The sequence below is a fragment of the Crassostrea angulata genome, chromosome 2, assembly GCF_025612915.1.
Source record: "Crassostrea angulata isolate pt1a10 chromosome 2, ASM2561291v2, whole genome shotgun sequence".
NCBI classification, from domain to species: domain Eukaryota; kingdom Metazoa; phylum Mollusca; class Bivalvia; order Ostreida; family Ostreidae; genus Magallana; species Magallana angulata.
The window spans coordinates 34,716,800-34,742,213 of NC_069112.1; the positions used below are offsets into that span (position 1 = coordinate 34,716,800).

The 25,414-nt window shown below is 33.5% G+C and overlaps 1 protein-coding gene and 1 pseudogene across 3 annotated transcripts; one reads left to right on the top strand and one right to left on the bottom strand.

Moving 5' to 3' along the window:
• Positions 1-10,168: 10,168 nt before the first annotated feature.
• On the bottom strand, positions 10,169-17,190 carry LOC128171749 (uncharacterized). Of its 3 annotated transcripts, XR_008242140.1 has the most exons (6): positions 17,020-17,178; positions 11,962-12,030; positions 11,719-11,792; positions 11,456-11,543; positions 11,069-11,161; positions 10,169-10,275 (listed from the first exon to the last, which is right to left on the bottom strand). XR_008242140.1 is itself a non-coding variant. In XM_052837517.1 (4 exons), exons 1-4 carry the CDS (start codon positions 17,173-17,175, stop codon positions 11,468-11,470), a joined length of 375 nt encoding a protein of 124 aa, XP_052693477.1. In that variant the 5' UTR covers positions 17,176-17,190; the 3' UTR covers positions 11,456-11,467. The 3 variants fall into 3 exon arrangements, 1 of the variants encoding a protein (XP_052693477.1); XR_008242139.1 differs by lacking the exon at positions 11,069-11,161; XM_052837517.1 differs by lacking the exons at positions 10,169-10,275; positions 11,069-11,161 and having other exon boundaries at positions 17,020-17,190.
• Positions 17,191-22,477: 5,287 nt separating this feature from the next.
• On the top strand, positions 22,478-23,770 carry LOC128174248 (uncharacterized; annotated as a pseudogene).
• The last annotated feature ends 1,644 nt before the right edge of the window (positions 23,771-25,414 follow it).

Here is a 25,414-nt window from a genome sequence, read left to right on the forward strand (position 1 = left end):
GAACTGCTTACTTTCACTTTGGTTTCAAAGAAGTGAAGCGGAAGATTGATAACTCTTACTCAGAAATTTCGATTGATAACTCGTATACAAAGTTGATTGTGACATTGATTTAATGAAATAATAATTTGTAATAGTATTAATGGTTTGGAAAGGCACATGCATTTTCTATTTGTTATTTTACAGAAGTGTGCAATCTATGATAAATATTTTTAGTTTTGAACGAATTTCGTCATAATGTTTGCCCCCTCCATTACAATGGTGTAATTTTATCTAAGTTTTTGCATAAAAATTTGACCAATTAATATGACATTGCATTTGTTTAAGTGTTTTACAATGAGGGATATTTGTGCAAAGGTTGAGGAAATTCTATTGGAAGGTTTATTTTTTTTAATTTACTAGAAAATTGAAATGGAGTGCACACACACACACATACACACATACGAACACACACGCACAATACCGATGCTATATCCCTTTCGCAACAAGTTGCGCGAGGGGATAATTAAAAATACATTCTGTCTTATCATAAGAAAGCATATGCATTTCTGAGAAGACATATACTTCATATTGCAAATTCCTTGAGGTTTGAGAAATTTATGGCCATTTAAGTGAACTGTGTAAGTGAATGCCAAGTAGTATGAAATCTAAAATTATAATCAAAAATGTTTTATATATGACATTTTTAACGTTATTAAAGATATTGATTAATTTATATCCGTTCTTTGACCGCATTCAGGATTCATTTTGTCTCGTTTAAGCTGCTTGGTGCGATTTTTTGGTAATTACAGTATCAATTTTTTTTTCATACAAATCATTTATCTTAAAAAGTTATGGACTTTCTCCTATTTACACCAGCAGAATCAGTCTCCTTTCAAAGTTAGAAATATTCAAAGTAAATAAAAATAATTTCTCTTTGGGCAAACGAAAAAACAAACCAAAATGCATCACGGGAATGTTTAGAAAAGGAAACCGCCTGGTTTCGTCCCCCAAATGATTGGGGTTATTCAACCCGCATGCTATGCATCGATTGTAATGAAAGCAGACTTTGGAAATATTAGCGAACAAAACGTACACATGCTTATTTGTAATGTGTCTGATCATTTCGACCTTTATTTGAATCGAGGTCAAATTCGTAATACAACCATACCCGTCTTGTCGTCAGGGGTGAAATTTAACATGAGGCGAAATAACGCGGTACCTTTTAATGTCGTTTGTTTTGTTAGCAAATTTTGTAACGTATTTTTCTTCATTGAAATTTGGCATAATTGACGGGTAAAACTTCTGCAATGTCTAATATTATACATATACTAAGCATAGCCATCGTTTAAAAGCGTGCATAAAATTTGATATAAAATCGGACCAAGCAGCTTTAAATGTGTGTCCTTCTACACTTGCAAATAGTTTCACATTGCCTTGAATTCGCTCAGACACAACTGCTCTACAGAGAAATACTTATAGGCATTGGAATTTGACCAGTTTTAAATTCGTTTATTGGCATAAAAGGCGAAAATAATTTCCATTTTAACATCATCTACAATCCGTGAAAAACCGCGAAGCAACTTGTAGTTTTTTTTTTATTTAATAAATACTTCGTCTCACACACCTAGTAAAGTTTCAACATACCTTAATTCCAGTGTTAAATATCATGTGTTGTGAATTTATCAATAAAAAGACGTCAGATTATATCATTTGTTAATCTTTGCACCTATTTACAGCAAGTTTACACGCATTACAAAATAATCAGTATTTTTTTCGTGTAAGTATATACATGCATACAAAACAAAAAAAGTCGTTTACAAACTATTTGATATTTATTTTTGAATTGTTTTTACAGATAGATTAAGATACTATAGAACAAGTAAGTGTATCGACAACGTTTTTTTTTCAATCATTTTTGTTTCTGTATTGTCCTTGGGTTCTGACCTTCAAATATAAAATGTAAACGAATTAACATAGTACAAACATTTGATTACTTTAAGTTTGAAAATCTCAACAAAACTAACTAGGAGTGAAATAGGGATACATTTCATATGAAATAACAATTTAAGCATGAAATAAAGTTGATAGGTTGGTAGTTTTATAAATGAAACATGAAACAAAAGCATTACGTTTATTCCGAATGAACCAGTGCGTAGGAGTCCACACAAATGTTCTTTTCTATAGTAGAAACAAAAACAAAAGAATATGTTAGTGTTACACACGTTTAATTATTATTAAATTAGTTATGCTATAGATTTTACGGTTTTCAAAACAGCATGACACATACAGGGTGCTAAATGTTATATTAATTTTAACACAGGGTCAGTCCTGCTAACGTGTAAAGACATGAGCGAAATTAAACAGCTGGCCCATGGGCCATATCGCCCTCCTGGGGAACAAAAACCATGATAAAATCAGCTTAGTGGCATCATATTACAAACTATCTAGACAATGTAGTAAAATACATGTAGATCCTATATAGATAATTCCATTTCCCTAATTGGATATTCTTATGATGATTATCAAGTCGCTTTTGTAACAGGATTATTTTACAGTAATATCACAAGTTGAGTATTGCAGTTTTCAAAAAGATAATAAACAATTGTTTTCATATGAAAAATAATTGTACACTCAGCTATGTTAAGGGCGTCCATAAAAAATAGCGATATTTATCACATAAAATGTTAGCCTTTGAACAATGTTGGCATTCTACTCCAAAAAATTGTTAAACAAAGTGATATTTTATCGGTTATACAAATTAAATAATTTGTTATCGCATGAGCAATTTTTGGGTCTCTTGGGAATACCCTGTCACGTGATACTGCTAAAAATAGATGAACCAGGAATAAGACGAAAAAATGCAAAGTGCAAGGGCATAACATAAACAAATATAGTTATTTCTGTTTCTAACTTGTAAAATGAACCATCAAAATTTCGAAAAGTGCTGGGAGCTTAAAATATTCAAGTAAGAACAATTATTAAATTCAATGTTAACAGTGTATGAACAGCAATTTACTGGGATTTCCCGCAGTTAACGCTTATTTATATGAAATGCGTAGCCACTTCATACAGCTCCCAGCACTTTTTGATATAATAGGGATACAATGGTAAGACATGGAAATTTTTTATATATTTGATCAAGTGTATGCCCTTGCACTACTGCATTTTATCTGAACAATTTCACTTTCAGCGTCATTTGCGTGAAATTAAAACGCAACACTGACTAAGATCACGATTTTAATTTTCATTCTTAAAATAATTTAACGCTGTGAATTTCACTAAAGTAATGTTAAAATGTTGTCTCTGTTCACACCAATCATCATTAAAAAATTGCTGAAATTGGAAAAAAATAATTTCATCAGTTGCCTCTATTGGGGGGGGGGGGGGTAAGTGTTGAGTTTGTAATTTACACTTTTAAGTTTCATAATAATTTATGTTACTTTGCTGGTGAATAAATTCTTTTAATGTATAATCCGGTTTACTTGTAATCATAATTGATATTTTAGTACTAATTTAAGAAAGCAAGAAGAAACAATATATCAATATTATCAAGAATTTATTTTAATAATCAACTTTACAAAAACTATAGAGATTGCTTTTCTGTGACAAACTGTTCAACAAGACTAATGTTTTCTGATTTTTAGTTTTTTGTTCAGTCATAATGTGGAATTTTTGAAAATTGACATTTCTTCTTACACACTACACGTTCTTCTCTTCTGTCTTTTTGATATTAGGAGGTAGTCCAGTTGATAAGAAAACCAATACCTGAAATGATGAATATATATCAATTTCAAATTTCATTTCAATAGATATCATTGCAAATTATTATAATAGGTTTCATTAGTATCATTATCAATATGATATTAAAAAACAACAAACTATACATGAAGTTGAAGTTAGTACGTTAAAGAAATATTTATATAGTACTTACTTTTTATCAACATCCCAAGAAGTGTTTTCAGTGGACCATCTACTGCCTAAGTAAGCCTGAAAATGAATAATGTGTCATAATTAGCAAGCTATTGTGTTAAATATAACATGAAAATGACACATTACTCTATTATTGGGCATATTAATGGCGGTTTCAATTTCAGTGATATTACAACAGGCATACTAAAATGTTTATTCTTTAAAATGTGTGGAAATTCAGTTTGAACACACTTTAATTTTGTCATAAATAAAATTAATTACACATTTCGATTTACTTAAACAACATTACAATCTTGTCTATAGTCATTCCAGATCCTCACAGTAATCTTTGTAGTGCTAGCACGTACAGTGTTTGGCCATGGACTTTTTATTGTGTGCTTTGAACATGGAGGAAATGCGATCTAATATTATCGCGATATGAGACCAGTAAAAAGCTACAATGAGCCTTAATGCTCTTTATGATCAAAACTAGCGAAACGCAGAACAATGACTTTGCCTGACTGAGTCACCAAACTGATGTTTGAACACAGTATTACATGAAAAACAAATGTAAACAAGTAAACAAAATCGAAGCCGAGGAATTTCCCTTCGTTTCCGTTCCATCCAACAGTATTAAATAATATAAAACAATATTTAGGGGAAGTACAGATAAACCCTACCTTGTTCAGTTGATTCCTATGCCGATTTCTGTCCACGCCGGTTATAAACGAGTTAAATTCCGAGATATATCACTGAAGTCCACATGTTTGTTCTGATCACAGCTACAAGCGCCGATGTGACGTAGTCAGCCTCGACACATCATCAGACGACTTAGGAATTTCATGATTTCGCGAGATATAAAGGATAATTTATGATTTTATTTCAGATCACCTTACTTGAACCATTCAAACCCAATAATTAATCATACTCATTTTGGTAGATGTTTGTTAATTACCGAAATACCCATATCTCGTAAAATCTCATGAATAAGGGGCGGGGCTTGTGCAAATTTTTCTAAATCACACGTGGTAAAATTCTTAGCATAAATCTTTGAACACAATTTTAAATTTACCTTATCTGAGGATTCTTCCATATCAGTTTAAGATTTTCTGGCTGATTAGTTTAAGAGAAGAAGACTTTTAAAGGTTTATCCTATATACAGTAAAACACGCTTATAACGGGCCAGGAACGGGCAATTAAACTTCGTTTTAAGCGTAATTCGTTATATCCGTTAAGTTTACAACATGAAATAGAGTCTTGGGGAATGAAATTCACTTCGCTGTAAGCGTTAATTCATTTTAAGCGTGTTCGCTATAACCGTGTTTTACTGTAATCCAATGTTAAAGTTTGACCCCATTTTGTGGCTATACCCTTTTCCCCGGGATCATGATTATAACAACCTTGAATCTACCTACCTGGGGATGCTTCCATCCAAATCTCAGCTTTTCTGGCTGAATAGATTCTGCAAAGTTGAATTTTAATGAAAGTAGGATGGACAATGTACTAATACAATAATTTTTCTATCAATTTTGTATCATCGTGTACCCTGCATCCAGCATCTTATCCTATTTTATTTAGTGCAATAATATCCTAGGTATAAAAAGGACTGCGAACGATAGCATTGTCTGGCGGCCTAACTAAAAGTTATTTTTTGAAAGTTGTCTAATTAAAGTTAATATTTTTATAATAATTTAAACATTTATGTATATTTTCATTAAATATAAATGATTTGGTCAAACAAAGAGAGATAACTTTGTATTTTAGGTTAAAATAGCTCATTTCATAATAGAAATAACGGAAAAAGGAAATGTTTTTTAAAACATCTTCCCCCCCCCCCCCCCCCCCCCCCCCCCCCGTGAAACAAAAATTCCTTTTGAGGGGTTTTAACTATTGTTATTTAGCATATTTTTACCAAAGGGTTTGTTGTTTCACAGGGGGAACATATGTTTACAGACCGAAATACATTCCAAAAAAAAGAATTTTGCTTTGTAAATTTTCGAAAACTAATTAACAGATATGAATTAAAATGAAATTTTACTTTAATATATATCGTAAATATGTTATTATTAAGTTTTTCTGCACATATTGGCTGCTAAATAAAATTTTCCTCACTCATAGAGACCGGTTAAAATGATTTTTTTTTAGATCCTGCGTTAGCAAAACTTTTGTTTAAAAATAATTAATCTGAGTACACATTATTTATTTTGATATAAATTGATTAGGATTTGATTATACTTTTTAGTAGAAAACTTAGTTTTAGAATATCTGACAGAAATTCTGAAATATTTGGATGTAAAATGTAAGCGGGAAACGGGCGTTAGCGTTCGCAGTTCTTACCTTTTTAGCTCACCTGAGCTGAGCCCTGGGGGTAGGGTGAGGCCACATTGGGGGGGGGGGGGGTGTTATAATTTTACATAGAAAAATATTGAGTAAATCTTTAAAAATCTTCTTCTCAGAAACTAATCAGCCAGGAAAGCTGAAACTTGTGTGGAAGCAAATTCAGGCAGTGTAGATTCAAAGTTGTGAAAATCCTGATCCCTGGGGGTAGGGTGGGGCACAATGGAGGGTCGAAGTTTTACATAGGAATATATAGAGTAAATCTTTAAAAATCTTCTTCTCAGAAACTAAACAGCCAGGAAAGCTGAATCTTGTGTGGAAGCATCCTCAGGCAGTGTACATTCAAAGTTGTGAAAATCATGATCCCTGGGGGTAGGGTGGGGCACAATGGGGGGTCGAAGTTTTACATAGGAGTATATAGAGTAAATCTTTAAAAATCTTCTTCTCAAAAACTAATCAGCCACGAAAGCTGAAACTTGTGTGGAAGCATCCTCAGGTAGTGTAGATTCAAAGTTGTGAAAATCATGATCCGTGGGGGTAGGGTGAGGCCACATTGGGGGGGGGGTGTTAAAGTTTTACATAGGAATATATAGAGTAAATCTTTAGAAATCTTCTTCTCAGAAACTAATCAGCAAGATGATTCTTTATAATTGTTAAGACTTTGGCTCCAAGACAATTGTTCGGCCTCACAAGAAGGTTCAGAGTTCGATGTAGCTTAATATCCCATATGTAAACTATTGTAAAGGATCTTTTTTGAGAACTGCAATACTCAACTTGATATGACTATAAAATTTAAGCAAGCAGCTAATTTTTCATTATAATCTTTTTGTATTGCTCTATTGAGTTAGTGCCCTTGATTTATTGATTCTTGATTATTTTAATTAATGCACCCACTGTTAACCAATTATTGTGATGATTATTTTTATACAATAATAAATATTCAATGTATATAAGTTGTTCTGCATAAGTTGTTTTGGGTTAGGCCGGATTAGTTTGTTAATTTTTTATTTCTAATTTTTAGATACTATGAATTATTTAAGGCCGGCTCATTAATAGGGACAATGTCTATTGCCTTACGAGGAGCGACTGTCTGGGGTTAACCTTGAACGGGTATGGATAGATTGAGTGTGTGGACATCCCTGCTCTATTTAATCCTCGTGTTTTCTAACCTACCATACAGAGTGTGCGGTCATTCCTGCCCTGTATCGCATTACTACAAGTGTGCGATCATACCTGCTTGTATTGGTGGTGGTTGCGGCGGAGCATGGACATCCCTGCTGGTGTTCTGGCCTTTCTAGCGCAAGTGTGCGGTACTCCCTGCTTGCGTTAGGTTGAGCTCTTGGTGTTATCCCTGCTTGCGTTAACGTTGGTACCTGTTGAGTTGCGTAGGTGTGCGGTCATCCTTGCCTGCGTAACGTTGAGTCCCTATATATGTGCAGGAGCGGTGATTAAAGTCTGCTCTTGTAAATAATGGCAGCAATCGGGGCTATCCGAGTTCCAAGGGGGAAAATGGATTTTATTTATACAGGATCTACATGTATTATTGTACATTGTCCAGATTGTTTGTATTATGACTCCATTAAGCTGACTTTTTCATACCTAATGTTCCTCAGGTGAGCGATGTGGCCCATGGGCCTCTTGTCTTCCTTAAAAATCCAGATAGCCACCAGAACAGCCCAGTGCTGTATCCCTATGAAACTAAACTGTACAACCGAAATCAATGCACGTTATATAACTAAAGCTGCTGCTTCCATAAAGATTTTTGAAAGAAGTAATGGAAACTTATTTGCGTGCTTAAAAACAGTGACAACCGAAATCAATGCACGTTATATAACTAAAGCTGCTGCTTCCATAAAGATTTTTGAAAGAAGTAATGGAAACTTATTTGCGTGCTTAAAAACAGTGACAACCGAAATCAATGCACGTTATATAACTAAAGCTGCTGCTTCCATAAAGATTTTTGAAAGAAGTAATGGAAACTTATTTGCGTGCTTAAAAACAGTGACATCATGTTTAAATTTAGATGGTTTTATTATTAAGGACCATCTGTGAAGAGGTATAGAACTGTTTATTTGCATCAAATAATGAAATATTAACTAGCAAATACATGAAATTCTCTATTTAGCAAAGATCACATGAAGTAGCATGCATACATGCAAGTTTATTTATACTCAATACAATTGCTTAGAAAGTTAATCTCGTGTCATATAGGTTTCAATTATTCTGTGCGAAGCATTTATACACACTGACCACGTTGATAGATATGTCTTTTCACGTAGCATTATGAAATGTACATTCTATCACAGGGGCCAAGCCTGTTTTAACATTAATTTCAATGTGACTATAAATAAATAAGGGGTCAAAGTCTGATCCAGATAAAAAAAACCAAACTACCAGCTCGCTTTAATTCAGAATTTCAAGTTAACAGATCTTAAAATAGCAGAAATATTACGTCATTATTCTCTCGAAGTCGCCAGTTTATTTTACCTCGGACATTTACCTTTCCAAGGCTCCCGGTGGGTTTTTGCCTATGAAAACAAAAGCATTCCGACAAGTGGAGAAGCATTCACAATTTTTAATAAAAAAAAAATTACTACTTACATGCTTAAACTTCAATAAAATTCCTTAAATACTTTCTAAACTGAACTTTTATTTTGCAACCACATCGACTTCAGACAAGGCCTGCGAATTTGACGTTGCCTAGAAAGACTGATTCTGACTAGCCGATGGGGAATATTTACCAAAGAAATGGAGTTTAACATTAGCTTTCTTTATTTATGGTTACATGGAATTAATGTTAAAACGGGCTTGGTCCCTGTGTATTACATATACTGTAGAAACAGAAATATTCGTTGGGGATTTAATTTTGTTATTTTCGTTGGCACCATAAATCAACAAAATTAAATCCATGACGAAGTTTTAACCAAAGCAAAGTGATTACGATATAACGAAATTAAATGCCAACAGAATTTTATTTGGTTAAAAACAACGAAATTTTGACACAAAAAAAATATGTGCTTCTACAGTATTTAGATCCAGCGAATGGTAAATGAATGGAATTTAATATTTTGTAAAATATAAAAGATTGTATTTAAGTTTTGATTTTCAGTGATTTGTATATTTTTAACATTTTATCATATGTTGTATATACTGAATACACTGAAGTATAAGCTAATGTTAATCTACTAAAATCGTCATCAGCTCTATTGCTGACCCAAAAGGAGCTTTTCAAATAAAGCAAAATAAGTAGACATCAAAAAATAGATCAATAGAATAAATTGCGGTGTCTAAGTAGCGTAGTGGACAATGCACTCGCTTTTGATCACTGCGACCCAAGTTTGATCCCCGTGATCGGCAGTGGTTGTATGTGAAAGGGTTTGGTGGTCGCCCGCTTGGACACGTGGGTTTTCTCCGGGTACTCCGGCTTCTTTCCACACCAATGACCCCCTCGCGCTAACATCCGTTCCAACGAGAGATATTATTATAAAGTGTAGAACTTGCTTATCAAGCGTTGTAAAATAAATAAAGTTCAGGGGTTTTTTTATATTTACGGTGCACGTTTAACCGGATGTTGACTGAACAAGGGTTGGATTCGTCCATCCAACAAAAATTTAACTTCAGACTCAAAAGAATTAAATTGTATAGCCTGTCGGTGTTAGTATGCATCAAATGGATTTAAGAAGGCCGATTTTTGTTTTTTGATGGAAAAACTAAGTATAACAAAATTCTTTATTTTTTAACCATATGTAATTTACACCAACTTTAGTTTATTTTCAAAGTTTCGAGAAAATCCACCGTCTAGTTTTATTTAGGGGTCATCTCAAAGTACAGGTGCAATTACTATAGGAATGTATAGGAAGTGATATATAAACGTGCCATATACAAATTCCCCCCCCCCCCCCCAAAAAAAAATAGAATAATTAGAATGAATACAAGAAAACACAACGGTTTGCACTTATTTATTTATTTGCTGTAATGCTTATACAAGAAAAACGTTGGCTCCAAAACTGATCAGTGTCTCAATAATGGTTTCGATAGTGTCACTGCTTTCTGAAATACAACGTGAAAAACAATTTAAATGACACGTTAAGACATACTAGTAATTCTATTTCTGTAAGGAATTTATGATGTCGTGTTGATAACTTGTATTAGGTAATGGTTGACAAGAAAAACCTCCAAAATTAAACAACTATTTTGCTTATATTTCGATAAAAAAAGATGGAAGAGATTTTCAAAAACAGATATGAGCTACTAATTAAATTTAAAGAGGCAAACACATCGAATGTATTAAACAATGTTCTAGCAAGTTGGTTCTGTCATGACTTACTTGAATGAGTTAGTTGATATCATTCTTTTAAAATCATTTAGATGAAATTAATACAAATTTTTCTCTCATTCAATGCGTACATTTTTTTGATTGAGTAATGAAATATATTTGTGTATTTATTCGTCTTTTTCGGTATCGATGCAGCACTGAACAGTAATAAAATATTTAACTCAAAATAACAAAAAAGACGCCAAAGAGCTATACATGTCTTTGTTGAAATAGGTTGATCCCTTAACAATTTGATAAAATTTGAATTCCCTGCAATTAAAAAATGTTTTGTAATTACTTTCAGTAAATTTGGCCCGAAGTCATTCAATTTAAAAACAAAAAGTTAAGAGACAGTCGGACGGACGGAAAACAAGTGGTCAGAATAGTACTTAAACCTTCGGTTCAGGTGAGCTAACAATTGAAAAGTTATCTAGATTTAAAGGATCTAATCCATAATTGCCCAAAATTTAATGAATCTGGATGTATAGCTTTAATTATGGGCTTAATACGCAATATAATTTGACATACTTTTCATGTTTAAGTATCTGTATGTAAGACCGGAATGCGTTCTAATAAATGACATTTTCCTGTTCTTGAAGAGTTGTCCACGTTGCTTTTAATCTGTTTAAATTAATTCTAAATAAATATTTTCAATGATTTTTGTTTTCTTAATGATTAAATACATACTTCCATCAAAGCATTTATTCATATTCTTAGTGTTTATCTTAAAAATTTTGCTTCTCCCATAGACTGCAACGAAATTTTACTAATTACGTACTTATTACTGCTTAGTTAATAACTAATTTATTTCAGTAAATTCTTCGTTTACTCAAAAATGTATTTCATATGATGGATATTCAAGGCTTAAAAATAGGATAGGATGCCATTAAAGAAATAATGATAATAAATATATACTTTACACCACTGCTACAACCGTCTTCTGTTTCCTCCTTCTTCTCTCCTAAATGATGCTTGTCCGTCCACCCCACCTCTGCCAAACATGCTGTATAAATGGTTACATACTTCAAATTATCATTTTTTTTTTTATATATTTAAAATAGTTCAATACCAATACCTTTGAATGAAATGAATCAATTAATGCACGTTTTTTTTTTGAGTGAGATAATATTAATAATAAATTACATGTTTTTTTTTTAATGAAAAAATAAATTACTTACGATTTATATCTCCATCCATACCGAAAACCGGTAGCTAGTCCGCGTTTGAACACTCCACGTTTCTGTACAAAAGCCTGCAATATATACGGAACAATAATAGTGTTACTTTATGTTAATTATACATATTCTTAATTTCAATATCTTGAAAAACACAGCACTGATTTCACAGTAACTAAAACAGCCAAGCAAGTCAACATGTGGCAAAAATATTAGTTTCGCCCGATGCAAGTTTTTCGTTCGTACCGAACGTGGTTCCGTATATGAAATGTTGATAAGGACCAACGAAATGAGAAGAAAGAGGAAGAGCTTCATCTAAAATTAAAAAACAAAAGTTAACCTATATATTTCATTATACTTAAACTGACAGAATATTTTAAAAAATGTAGTCTTTTAGATAAACACTCATGTATCTATCATGGAAAAAAATCCAAATACTTATTAATACTACGCAAAGACCGATGGATGTTTCTTAAATGTCTCTTCTTTTATAGAGTGGGTCTGTGTTCTATATTTTTGTCATAGTCTACATAAGGTCTCATGACAAGTAAACAAATTTTAGTTATCAAATTCTTGGAGGGATGACCAACTATATATTAAATTATCATTTTGTATTCAAACAATTGAACGTTTTCGGAAAAAAAAATCAAGGCCGTAAATTCGCGGCCAAAGTCGCATATAGTGAATAAATAACTTTGTTGTAAATAAAATGATTCAGTTGTTACAGTACCGGACATTAAGTAAAGTAAAGGGGGGGGGGGGGGTTGGGGTTAGGGATTCTAAAAACTTCTTCATTGAGTTCGGTCTCTATGAGTTAAGAAAATGTTTTTTAGCGGTCGATACGGATCGGAGTTCTTGTATAATAGCATTATCAAATAAATTTAACTGAAGAAAATAACTTGAAATGGTATTTGTTAACAAAACTATATAGTCATTTGCGCTGTCTATTCCACCATCATTGTTTTTTTTTTTAGAATTTGTATAAATCTGACATGAATGGTTGATAAAAAAGAACCTTTTGCATATGCGAAATATTCTATTATAATGCCTTAAATACCCTGTTAAAAGTAAAATGGCATAGCATGTACTTTTCATATTACATATCTAAATATAGATCTGTTTGAAGTTGCAAACAATGCGATTCCGACCAGACATTTAATTTTTTTTAATGTTTCAAAAGAACCAACATTCATCCGATTTGTTTCATGTTAGTATTGAAAGGTCATCTGTATCAATATTACATCTGGATATCGCATTGTGATATCAAAATCGTCCAAAAATAAAGACATTGTACGAGGGTTGTTAGAAAAGTTTGCGGACAAGGTGAATTACGGCAAAATTACTGTGTGCTGTGTAAGATGGCGTATGTTTAGTTAAATGGCCGTAAAATAAAATTAATTTTGCTAAAAAAATCATATGAATTTAAGTTTTGTTAAAAGATACAGCGGTTATTACTTTGCAAGAATTAAATTTACGAACCACCATTTCAGATGTCCACGACGTCAGGTGACGTCAAACAACTGTAAGTAACCACCATTCAGTTCCAAACACTTTTCAAGTCATTTAAACCATTCATAACAACCACGTTCATACAATTATTTGTAAAGTTTTGGTATAATGTGTTTGTAGCATATGGTAGATAAGTTAAGTCCAAAAATCTCAGTTTCGACTTTAGATTAAGGAGGTTGGCACCTGATATTACAGACCCTGAAACGTGCTACTACACCAGCTGCACGGTACGGTTCGCTTTATGAACGGTACGGTTCGTTTTGTGAACGGTACGGTTCGCTTTGTGAACGGTACGGTACGCTTTGTGAACGGAACGGTTCGCTTCTTGCGCGGTACGCTTTGCTAAAAATAGCTGCACGCTTTGTGAACGGTTTGCGCGCTTTATTTATGAGGTAGGCGTGGCCTGAACGCTTTGATTTTTCTCTATATAATTTCGTTTATTTTTTTACCCGATCTACTTCAGCAAGGTGGTAATTATGACATATGATAATGAAATTTTTGGTTAATTTATACGATATTTTACAAATGTATTTCAATGTACTTAAAATCAAACTTCCATCCGTTCCCCTGTTTTAATACGTTTCGTGAAACGTGTACTTAGTGACAACCGGGAAGCGGGGGTAATTTTTATTTTGATAAGTCTGTTATTATTAGTATTTAATTTTAGATAAATCATTAAGATAGATTAAAAGAACTGTTTGACTTTAATCCGATATATTTTTGTTAATTCAGCGAACTGTCGATAATTTTACAAAGCATCTTAAGTTTTTATTTCTATACATGTACTTGAATTGAAGTCATTAACTATTTCTTATCCATTTAAAATTGCTATAAAAATTGCCCCGACTTTATTCCGATATTTCTTAAGTTTCCTTAATCGTTGTCTTGATTCTCGGCTAGTTGTTATTTTTACAAGCATCTTTCTTTTTCTTTATTCATAATTCGTATGATCATTCTTTATTTCGTACTACTGTACATAGTACTATTGCCGATCAAATTCCCTTAGTGAATAGACGATGTAAAATTACACGCAGTTAATGATAAGATAAACAATGAATTTCAGATAAGAGATCTTGAAATCAACTGTTATATAGTTTTTTGAATAATGACACGAATTTTTATTCATTTAAATAATTTCTATTCATTTAAATATTGATTCTACGATTTTCTGCACTTGTGCGTATACACAGATCATACCTACATGTATCCCGTCATCGCTTCTCTTATCTAAACTAAGATTGCGTGTATAGTCAAAATATGACTATTAGTTTTTGTTTTTCCGTTAAACTATACATGTACATGTAGCATATTTCTTACGATATGTACGCAACTGTACAAGTCAAAAGCATTTAATGGCGATATGTATCATTCTGTTGAACAAGTGTCCTCTCTTCACTGTATGCATGCGATTTACAGATGCTGACTAACCTGTTTATATTTTATTTACGTTTTTACACACAGACTTGTAGAAAACAGGTCACGGAAAAATACCCGGTAATCAACAAATGAATGTTTAAAGTGATAAATATATTATGAATTTATCTAGTAACAAAAATAATATGACAGCGAGGGAAAAAGACTCTGATCGCCAGTACATGAGTTATGTAATCATGAAGTCGGAAGGAAATTATTGTTGAATAATTTCAAATAGGAACACTCTTTTTAATAGGGATTTAAGAAAACATAAAACAAAAAAGTTTTCATTCAATAATTTTCTTCTAGCCATATAGGAGGAGCCAGGTAGCACGCGGCACATGGCGTGATCTGTACTGATTGACAGGCGAAGCACGTCGAGTCCTGAGATAAAATCCCGCTCAAATGACCAACTATAGAAACCTAAAGCGAAATAATATAGTTCAGAGATAAAACTTTAATCTAAGTAATATAATCAACACACAAGTTTCTCTCTCTCTCTATCTCTCTCTCTCTGAGAGTGTATGTAATTCTGTGCAAACTATTTGGAATTATTAGATTTTTATTTGTATGAGTTTAATTCATTTATTTTAGACTCAATGTTTTCGCAACGATTTCAACACAATCACTAAAAGTTTGTACAGTAGACGATGTATTCAGATTGATCTCGACGGTTAAAATTCTGACGTTATTTCACATCACACATATTAGATTGAAAATAAATTTAAAAAGAGCTGTGTCTACATCTACTTGCAAAATGTTAAAATCCCATTCAACTATTTACAATATAATTAATCAGTTTTTTGGTACATTAATGTACCCGGTAAATGATATTTTATTGCAAGTTAATATTTATGAAAACCCCGCAGGTATAGAGTCGCTGAATTGTTCTATGGATCCACGCGCCGATAGTTTTCCGTGTAGTAGTTTGTGTACATACCTACAGACAGTTCTTTTGTTAAAAGCCACGAAACAAACAAAGTAGAATGTAAGATATATTCAGACTATACACACGACAGGTTGTAATGAGTTACCAAACAGGTGTCCGTGGAAAGATGTGAATACCGGCATCTCGTGTACACCTACATGTATTTAAGCGTCCAAATATACAGAGTTATTTGTTAAGTACAATAACTGCCAAAAAACAAAATAAGACAATAACGCCTGTTGTGTATTGAACCCGAGATGAAAGACGCTGTTGTGTTTCTGATCAAATTCTGTACACATATATCGCACGAGTGATTTTTGTTCATGTGAAATCACGTCGCCATTACCAGCTATGCGGGGAATAAAGTTGAAAGTTATTTTATGAAATGTGTGTACTTTTTTTCGTTCGATGCTTGCATTTAATTTACTAAGATTTTGTACATGTACATGTATTTATCTATGATATATCATATGAGTGATTTTTTGTTTATTTATTGCTACATAAATAGCTGAAGTACAAATCACTCGAGTCACCGGTAATATGTGGTTGTCTTTTACTACAGTACATCCACATATATGATCTATTTAAAAACATGATTTGAAATGTTTCCTTTTCTCTTTTAAAATTGGTTTAAATTTTATCTGTAGATTAATCAAAAAATCAAAAGGTCCGCGTAACTTAAGTCGGCATTTTTTTTTTAAATTTGAAAGGGATATAAAATTATATATTATAATATTTCAACCGTTGTTTAGCCATAATGTATTTATTTCTAAACATACGCTAATTTTTTAAAGTCTTAGGTAACGATCTCTCTTTGTCTCTCATTCATCTCTCTCTCCTGAGAATCACTTAAAGCTATGACAGGCCCAGTATGTACCCAATGTTTCAAACATTTCATAAAAATAATCAAAATAGTATAATTACGCATTGTGTGAACATTAATAGTTTACAATGTTTAAGAAATCGGCGATGCAAGTTTTGAGATGATTACGGTCATAGAAAGGAAATTAAATTAAAATATTTTGTAACTGTTTTGATAAGAATTACAGTTTTAAATCTTAGTATGTGTTTTCTAATCCCCTATTAAAAAAATCTAGGAAAATATTGAACTTAACTGGTCAGCGATAATCTCCGTCTATTCATCGAAAGACATTAGGTCAATAAGCCGTATATGGAGGTTGCACGCTTATTGCACGGTACGGTACGCTTTTTTGTCCGTCTGGAGGCGGATCTTGAATAAATTATCTTGCACGCTTTTTGCACGGTACGGTTCGTTTTGTGAACGGTACGGTACGCTTTGTGAACGGTACGTTTCGTTTTGTGAACGGTACGGTTCGTTTTAGAGGTGTAGTAGCACGTTTCAGGGTCTGTACAGATATAGCAAAGAAGGGAATCAAAAACATTATAATATAAGCGTGTTAAGACAATGATAAGTATTTTAAATGCAATGTTACCTTTTGGTTGTGAAATATGCAGCTAACGACCACCAATAAACAAGAGAGGATGACACTGTGAGCGTAATGTAGCACTGTGAGAGTGGATGTTGTAAACTGTACAATGGATGTTAAATAACAAAAGCTGCAGTTATATAGACGGAGAACTGACGTCATTCAAACATGTTTTATTTTTAAAACGAGCGTCAGGCATTCTAATTGAAATTTACCTCAGTGATTGAAGACCATATGTGAATTGATTAAAGTTTAATATTTCAACATTTGTCAATAACATCTTTCACATCTGCAGTAGTTTCAGTTCCGATGGAAAAAAATCGGTTTGAAAGCATAAAGGACAAATTTAATCACAAAGGGATTGATGACAGTACTGTTAGCTTTTGTAAGGCTACAAAATTCTGGTAGTTCGCAGTACAGATAAGGCTACACGTCGCTCTGATATGCTAATGAAGGGATAATGAGATATGACGTCATAATACATGCCCCGCATCTGTATTTCCATATATGGAAAATACACCGAAAACAGTAGTTTTGGCAAAATATACGGTTGATTTAATACTTCATGGGAAAAGCTATAACAACGAATTACACATATGTGTATATATAAATTTACAACAAGGAGAATATACGAAGAATTTCTATAGGTCTCATATTTTTTTCTTTCCTTCCCTCAAAATCAAAAATTAAGAAACTAATAACTCCGCGCATGCAGTAACCTAAAACATGATGCACAACTGATTTTTTTCGTCTACAATTACAACAGAGGAAATGCGGGTGATTCATAGTAACCATACTGTCCCTTTTTATAAAGATAAAACAGAAACACTATGTTTAAATAATCTTTTGCATAATGTACTGATGAAATCTATCTCAAAATAAATTCGGATTAGACGATACAATGACACTGTGCCTATTTCAGAAGAGTACCTCTTACAGAGTTATCTCCCCTTTTTGGTTCATTTGTGCGTTTGAAATGTGTTTTGATTTGAGAGACCTGACTGACTGTCAAATTTAATCAAAAAGACAATGGCAAGGCGGCTATAGATATTACTGAAATTGGTATGACTTTCTTTCTTTTTTTGTGTACTTAATGAAAACTAATGCTCATTTGTTGAGAAATGAAGGTTTAATTTGAAATTTTAATCGAAATGTACAAGAACGCGCTATTTTTGCAACAAGTAGCCAGTTTTCCTAGGAATTTGCATAATAAACGAATTTTACAACTGAATGAGCATTGATTTCCATGATGTATATATAATTTTGAATAAGTAGGCGTACTACTTACTCCAAACTTTGTTTGTCTTGCCCTTGTCTTTTTTGTCTCAAATTAGCATTGACGTTTCTTGTCTAAAAGATGCCCATGTGACACTGAAAAGTCACGTGACAGTCAAATTAAGACATGGTCAAGTTAAAGTGACCGATATCTTTGCAAAATCAGTCAAAAAATAGTTTTAAAAAATATATCTTGCAGAAAAAATAAAGCTAAAACAAACGACCTCCTTTTACTGCTGTTTGAAAGCAAACTGTTGCCTAAACTGTCCTGCGATGGTGTATGCAAAAGGTGAAGGAATTTTTTGTTTGTTGTGTTAACAAAATGATGTACACAGCTTACAGAACAAATCCAAAGTTTTCAACAGAGATTCTGCTGTTAGATTTAAGAAAGCTGCTCTAGAGGAACTCAGAAATTCTGCTCAACATAGAGGAGCCATACAAAGGGAGAGGAAGCGAGGTTCTGTCTTCCATAAAAAAAAACAAAGACAAAAACATTTTGGTTTCAAAATAATAGGAAAAACGTTCAACAATGGAGAAAAAGAAGAAGAGAAAGATGCCATAGGAGAACTTCTTTAAGAACTGGAAATCAAGAATCTGAAACTGGAAAATGAGAAACTATGAGAAGAAATAAAAAAAATTCTCAGAGAACAAAGGCTACTAAAAAGAGAAGAAAAAAAAGATCATAAATGCAAACTGAAATTGAATTTCATAGAAATCAAAAAGTCATATATCATATGTAAACTTAATGCAGAGTTATCTGATTGTCTGCTAGACATAACTTTCATATGACCATGCTAGTTTTGCTAACTCTCATTATCACAACAGGGGTCCTGAGTTCACTCGAGGGCCACAAGTGGATTCGGGACCCCCTGACGTAGTGTCCTACAAACGGGAACGTCTATTGAAACTTCTCTTTTAAGCATTTAAGTTATTAATTTCTCTTAATGAATAATTATTCAATCATATTTGTAGATGACATAATGTATACTTTCGTGTATTTTCAGAGTAACAAGCGTCTGGATTCTTATTTCCTTGAATTGCATCAATTGATAGAATTAGAAATCTTTTTCAATAGTCAGCATTTTCAACTATCGAAGTACTGAGAGAATAAATAAGTACATGAGATGTTTCTACCTTTAATATATTTCTGAGATGTACTCTCACATCTGCAAGTTTTTGTTTTGATTTCTTTTTTTTTATATTTGTTTTCGTTTTACATCCGTGTTTAAACGGACAAAAGAAGGCGTCCCATGGTTGGCATCTCTATAAACGCAGTCGGAAAGTTCATAATGCCGAGAAAAGAAAGGTTTCATATAATAAAAAAAACAGTACTTAATTTGAAGTTACGAGTCGAAGTTGATAATCAAAAAATTTAGCGCTGAAAATTTGGCCGATCACACTGCATTCTGCAACCATTACTACAATGCCTATTATCGTCATATTCTGATTAGCACTTGAGCATAAAGGTAAAAACAAATCACACGACTTAATTAAGAGAAATCGAACAGCTTTTATTGGTGAAAAAATGGGTGTTTCTCCTCTCTCTCTCTTCCCTTGGGCCTCTTTTTGAAAATGCATAAAAAGCGAAAATTATTAAATTTTCCCCATGAATACAATTTCATCATTACGAGGTGCATGTCACTTATTCATAAAATGATTGAGCTATTGCATGTACATGTCTCTGTTTCCAAAATATTTCTGGGCAATGTTCCTGCATGTTACTGCCACGTAGTTGTTTGCGGGGTTATAAGGTGTAGCATTTACATCTGGTATATTATACATAATGTCTCTTCGCTCAATACCTATGTTATTGAGCACCGCACAAGCAATAACATAAGCTGCTGCTTGATCTGGGTTTGCTCTGAAAGTGTCGTACTGTATATATACTATATCTATAGGTATGGCAGGTGACGTTGAATATTATCCTTTATAAATATTTATTTTTATTCAAAACCACTGATTCTAATGAAAAATATACCTCGGGGTTCCTTGAAGACAGGCAAATCGCCTGTTAAGGATCACAAAGCCTCGTTCTACCAGGACATGCGTTCTGCATAGGGAAGCGTTGTAATTTTGGTGGGCCTCTGTGGTCGGATATATAGGGAGTAAAAAAATACCTTCGGCATGGATACCCGGAATCTAGGAGAAGGCCATTGTGTTCAACTGAAAAAAATGTTGATTGCCCTTACAAAGTTTCAAAGGATATGTTATTTTGAGGGCAACTGTCATATTGCTTATAGAAAAAAATCTGATTGTTCTGATAAGTATTATCCTCACTAAAAGAGCATTAGTTTATGTTTTTGATGTGGCTGATGTTCTGGACGACTCCATTTCTGCAAACAGTGAGACATTGCATAAAGTTATATTGAGAGAACTTAGTGTCTTGGGTGACAATGTCTCAAAATTGTCCAGTGTTGTTACAGATTTAGCCAACGATATGACAGGTTAGTTGAATGGCCTCTGTGCACGACTCAGACAAGAGTTTCCTCGTCTAATATCGGTCGATTGCGATTGGTGTTAGCTTGTGTTAAGCTATGCGATCAGACAGCATACATCAAAAAGGTATCTAAATATCGGATACCATTGTGGAAATATACTTTGAGGACTCTCCTAAGAGAACTGCAATTTTAGTGAGAGTGCAGTTGAAAATGGCTAACTGTTTAGTAAAACTGCCTCATAAGGTCAGAAAAGTTGTTGTTCACAAAGTCAAGATGGCTTGTTCTACTAGTTCCCTTGTCTTATATCGGTCCATTGCATTTGTCATCGATTGGCGTAAGCTTGTGTTAAGTTATGCGATCAGACAGCATACATCAAAAAGGTATCTAAATATAGGGGACCATTGTGGAATATACTTTGAGGACTCTCCAAAGAGAACTGCAATTTTAGTGAGAGTGCAGTTGGAAATGGCTAACTAATTAGTTAAACTGCCTCATTAAGTCAGAAAGTTGTTCACAAAGCCAAGATGGCTTGTTCTACTAGATGGTTGTCCTTTGAGTTTTTTTTTGGATATGACATCAATCCTAAAAACCTTAAGAGAAATGAAGGATGAAGTCATTGCAAAAGGCATAAAGTCAAATTCATTTCAACCATGTACATACTGAAAGAAGAACTACCAATTCTGTCCCCTCTCACCCTACATTTCAAGCAGAGACCATTAACTATGCTAGGGACGAGCCAAACATCAAGTACACAATGGATGCTCTGAATGATGTGCTTCAATCAAAGTCCCCTATTGTCAAGATTAAAAAGGATCTTCAAGAGGGTGGAAAACTATATACTCTTGGGCTACATCCAACAGAGCATCTGATTGACAGAGGTACAAAGTCTACTAGAAAAGTCCGTTAATGCACTCATGTCCAATATTCATGACAGACTTGATGCAGTAATCCAATATTGTCTTCATTTTCCATTTTTGACAACACCATTGTGCCAATGCGGAAAGAAGAAGCTTTTCGAGATTATGAAACGAAGGAAGTCAAAGTAATTGGTCTTCATTTTGGATATGAGAAAGATGAGGTATTGGCACTAGAAGCAGAATGGGCTCTGACTGAAAGACATTTTCAGCAATAAAAGAACGTAAAGCTATTACATGGGGGATGTTACATGTAGAAGATCAATTGATATTTTAAGAAAATATAACCCAGAGAAGGTATCTAAAGGATCAGCAGCAGTTGTTGCTAAGTGATGTAAAGACCTCTGTCGTATGAATTCAAACTCGATGCACACTTTATTAATGATTCTACACAGCAGGCACCGGGACCATTAAACTTGGCCAGCTCAGATTTATGTCCAGAAAAAAAATCTCAGATATTGATTTCAACTTAGTTCGTCTCATTAAAGGTGGGTCATAGAGGAAGAATAAGCTCACATTACAAAGTCTAATTTGAGACAGAAAGTGCGATCTAAACTTAACAGGATATTAAGTGAATTATGGATAATCTTTGTTTTAATAACACAGTGCCACGCCCATCCATTGCGCAATAAAAAATATATGCATAAAAAGGTATAGAAATACATTTTCCAGCTGTAACTTCTATTCAGTGTAATCTTTTCTTAGTCCATATGAATACTGTTACGTCAATTTACGTTGACGTCATCGGCGTTAATCAACGTAGCAGCCAATATGGGTAAACGCGAAATTGATTACCTAATTTGCAATAACGTTGAAAAAAAATTAACAAAGTTCAAAATGAGCCATACTTTGGAGAGAAAAGTGCAACATGACGTTTCTAAAAGGATTGGATTTAGAGATGTGGAGTTCAAAGGGGCAAAGAGCGACACGGCCGAGAAAAATCAAGCCTGGCAAAGTAGGTCGTTTATTTCTAAACATATTAAAAATGAAGTGTGATAGACGGAATAATTATTTCCAAAATACTTTTCTCATCGCATATTCTATTGGGGCAGCAGCGATGCAATCATGACAATGACATGAATAGCTTTTCAATGAATGTGTCGTACATAAAAAATGGGTATACGGTAGAGTAAAAAACTATATTCATATTCCATATCATTTTAAACAGAGTCTGGCGAATAATAGAGTCCCTCATCTAAACCAGACTCATGAAGACCATTGTTCAGAAATGTAGAGACTGTTTACATTTTACGTTACGGCTGGTAAAATGTAGGTGTCGCCTATTTCCGACCACACAGATATTCGGCACGGATGTATATTTCATTTTGGAATGGATTCTACTGATCGTTTCCTAAAAAACACAAAAAGATAATTTAATTACAATTGAAAGTATTCACTGCACCATTAACTACTAAAACTTAAAAATGTTGCCCCTTTTTCTTTATATAGAAAGGGAACAGTCAAAAAGAGAACTGTCAAACAAGAACATAAACAATAGTCCAATATGAAGCAGCAAAGTAATATATATATATTCACTTTTTTAATCCGTAGTTAATTTTTCAAATTTAAGACATCATGAGCAGTTTGATGAACTACCGTATTCACAGTAAATCATAAGATTTTTTAAACCAAAACAACCAACAGTCAAAAGAAGTACCCAGCGACGGGTGGTGGATAAAGCCCCCATCCCCTATGCACGAGGCCATGTTGACCTTCCTTGCAGGAAGCCATCACTGGATGGCATAGATGGGGGTATGGAAACTTCTACAGCTACAGATAAGTAATAAATCATCCCATCATTCATTGTTCTCATTATTGATTTAGGATGTTTCATGCAGTAGATCAACCCCAACCTGAAGACGCTATATGCAAGACTGCATGTACCAGTCCCCCATATACCAGGACTAGTGTACCGGTACAACAGCCTGCTGATGGAAATCAGAAACAGAGACACCAGTGAGATTCATTTGGAGGTGTTGGACGCTGAGAAAGACAAATTAAGATTGGAGTGCGAGTATATTAAACCGAAAATGAAGACCTGCAGACCTGGACTTTGTCGAGATGCAGAAAAATTCTTTAAGAAATTGTTTTTTGACCTACTTATCACTCTCTAAATTTTCAGAAGTTTAATGCAGTTTTAACTCAGTAAATTGAGAAAAATCTTTCCTCATAGCTAGAAGAACAAGTAATCATTTTTTTCTTTTTGTGTGTTGGTTGTTTGGTTTTTCTTTTGTCTGTTTGATAATTTATTTATTTAAGATAACCATAAAGATTTATAGCTTTTTAAAAAGGAAAATATTATTTGGTAAGAGATTCTAATTTCATATATGTAACATCAATCTCCCAGATTCATGCTCATTTTATTATGGTAAATACAGTTAAGAAAGGAAATATATAACCTCAGTAGTATATGGGCAATATTACATGTAAAATGTATTGGAAACTGACATACGGTTAAAAGTATCTACAAAAACATATTCAAATACATATGTTCCAAAAATCTCTGTCGCCTTCTTTCTCCCTCTTTGAAGCTTGCTTTTGAGATTGTTTTATCATTAATCAAAACAAATTAACTTTGAATATGAAGAATATTAAAATTTGTTTCCTTGCATGTTGAAAATATCTGCCTTAATATTATTATGTCTAAAAAAAAATTGGTTATAAGTTCTTTATTCTACATTTAACTGTTTATCAATTTTGAAAGTCAGTTAATGTAATTCAGAAATAATTAGAGCACTGTGATCCCTCACAATTTTCTCCTTGTCCCCAATGTCAACTACACCATCTATTACATCTTCAGCATAAGTCATTGTCATCTGAATTTGAGATGATGTCTCCTCTGTCGATGCCAATATTGTGTAACATACAACATGGAACCACTGCAACACATGCCCTCTGTGGTAATAATCGCAGTTCGCTGTGCAAACACCGAGAACCTTTTTTTACTACCCCGAATATCTGCTCTATCAGCATCACGTGCCGTGTATCTCTGCATGTGTGCCTTTGTGTGGTTTTAATGCGTAGTCATCAAGAAAATCATGAGCGAATAGCCCGAGTCCCCTAACTGCATTCCTTGAATGTGTCCTGCAGAAATTTCATATGTAACATTCAGTTTTCAATTTTAGGAAATACACAGTCATACAGGTGCAATAATTCAAATCTGAATAATAAAGAATAAAACCTTTAATCCCCCCCTTATTAATTTTCTAATAAACTCAGGTGACGCATTGCTATCCGTTTTCGTCCGTCGCCGTGCATTAACAATTTACATGTTTAACTTCTTTTAAAAACTAAAAGGCTGATTGTTACCATTTTGGCGTGAGGCATCTCCATGGTAAGAGGAATCTAAATTGTGAAATTCGTGGCTCTACCAACCCCGGGGCGCCACATGTGGCGCCAATTATGCAAAACAAAAATTCCAAATTTTCAAAAATCTTTTCTACTCCCACACATTTGGAAAAAAATGTTTGCATTGTTATAATGTCCATGAAGCCCTCTACCAACATTGTGAAATTTATAGCCCCTGGGTCAGGGGTGCTAGCTCTAGGGTCGGGCCAATATGACCAAAAAGTAAAAATTTATTAAATCTTAGAAAATATTCTTCTCAACTACCAAATATATAAGCTGAAAACTTAATGCATGATTATGATGCACATGTATGATGCACATGAAGCCCTCTACGAAAATTGTGAAATTCATGACCCCTGTGTCAGGGGTTCAGACTCTAGGGTGGGGCCAATATGGCCATATAGTACAAATGTATTAAATCTTAGA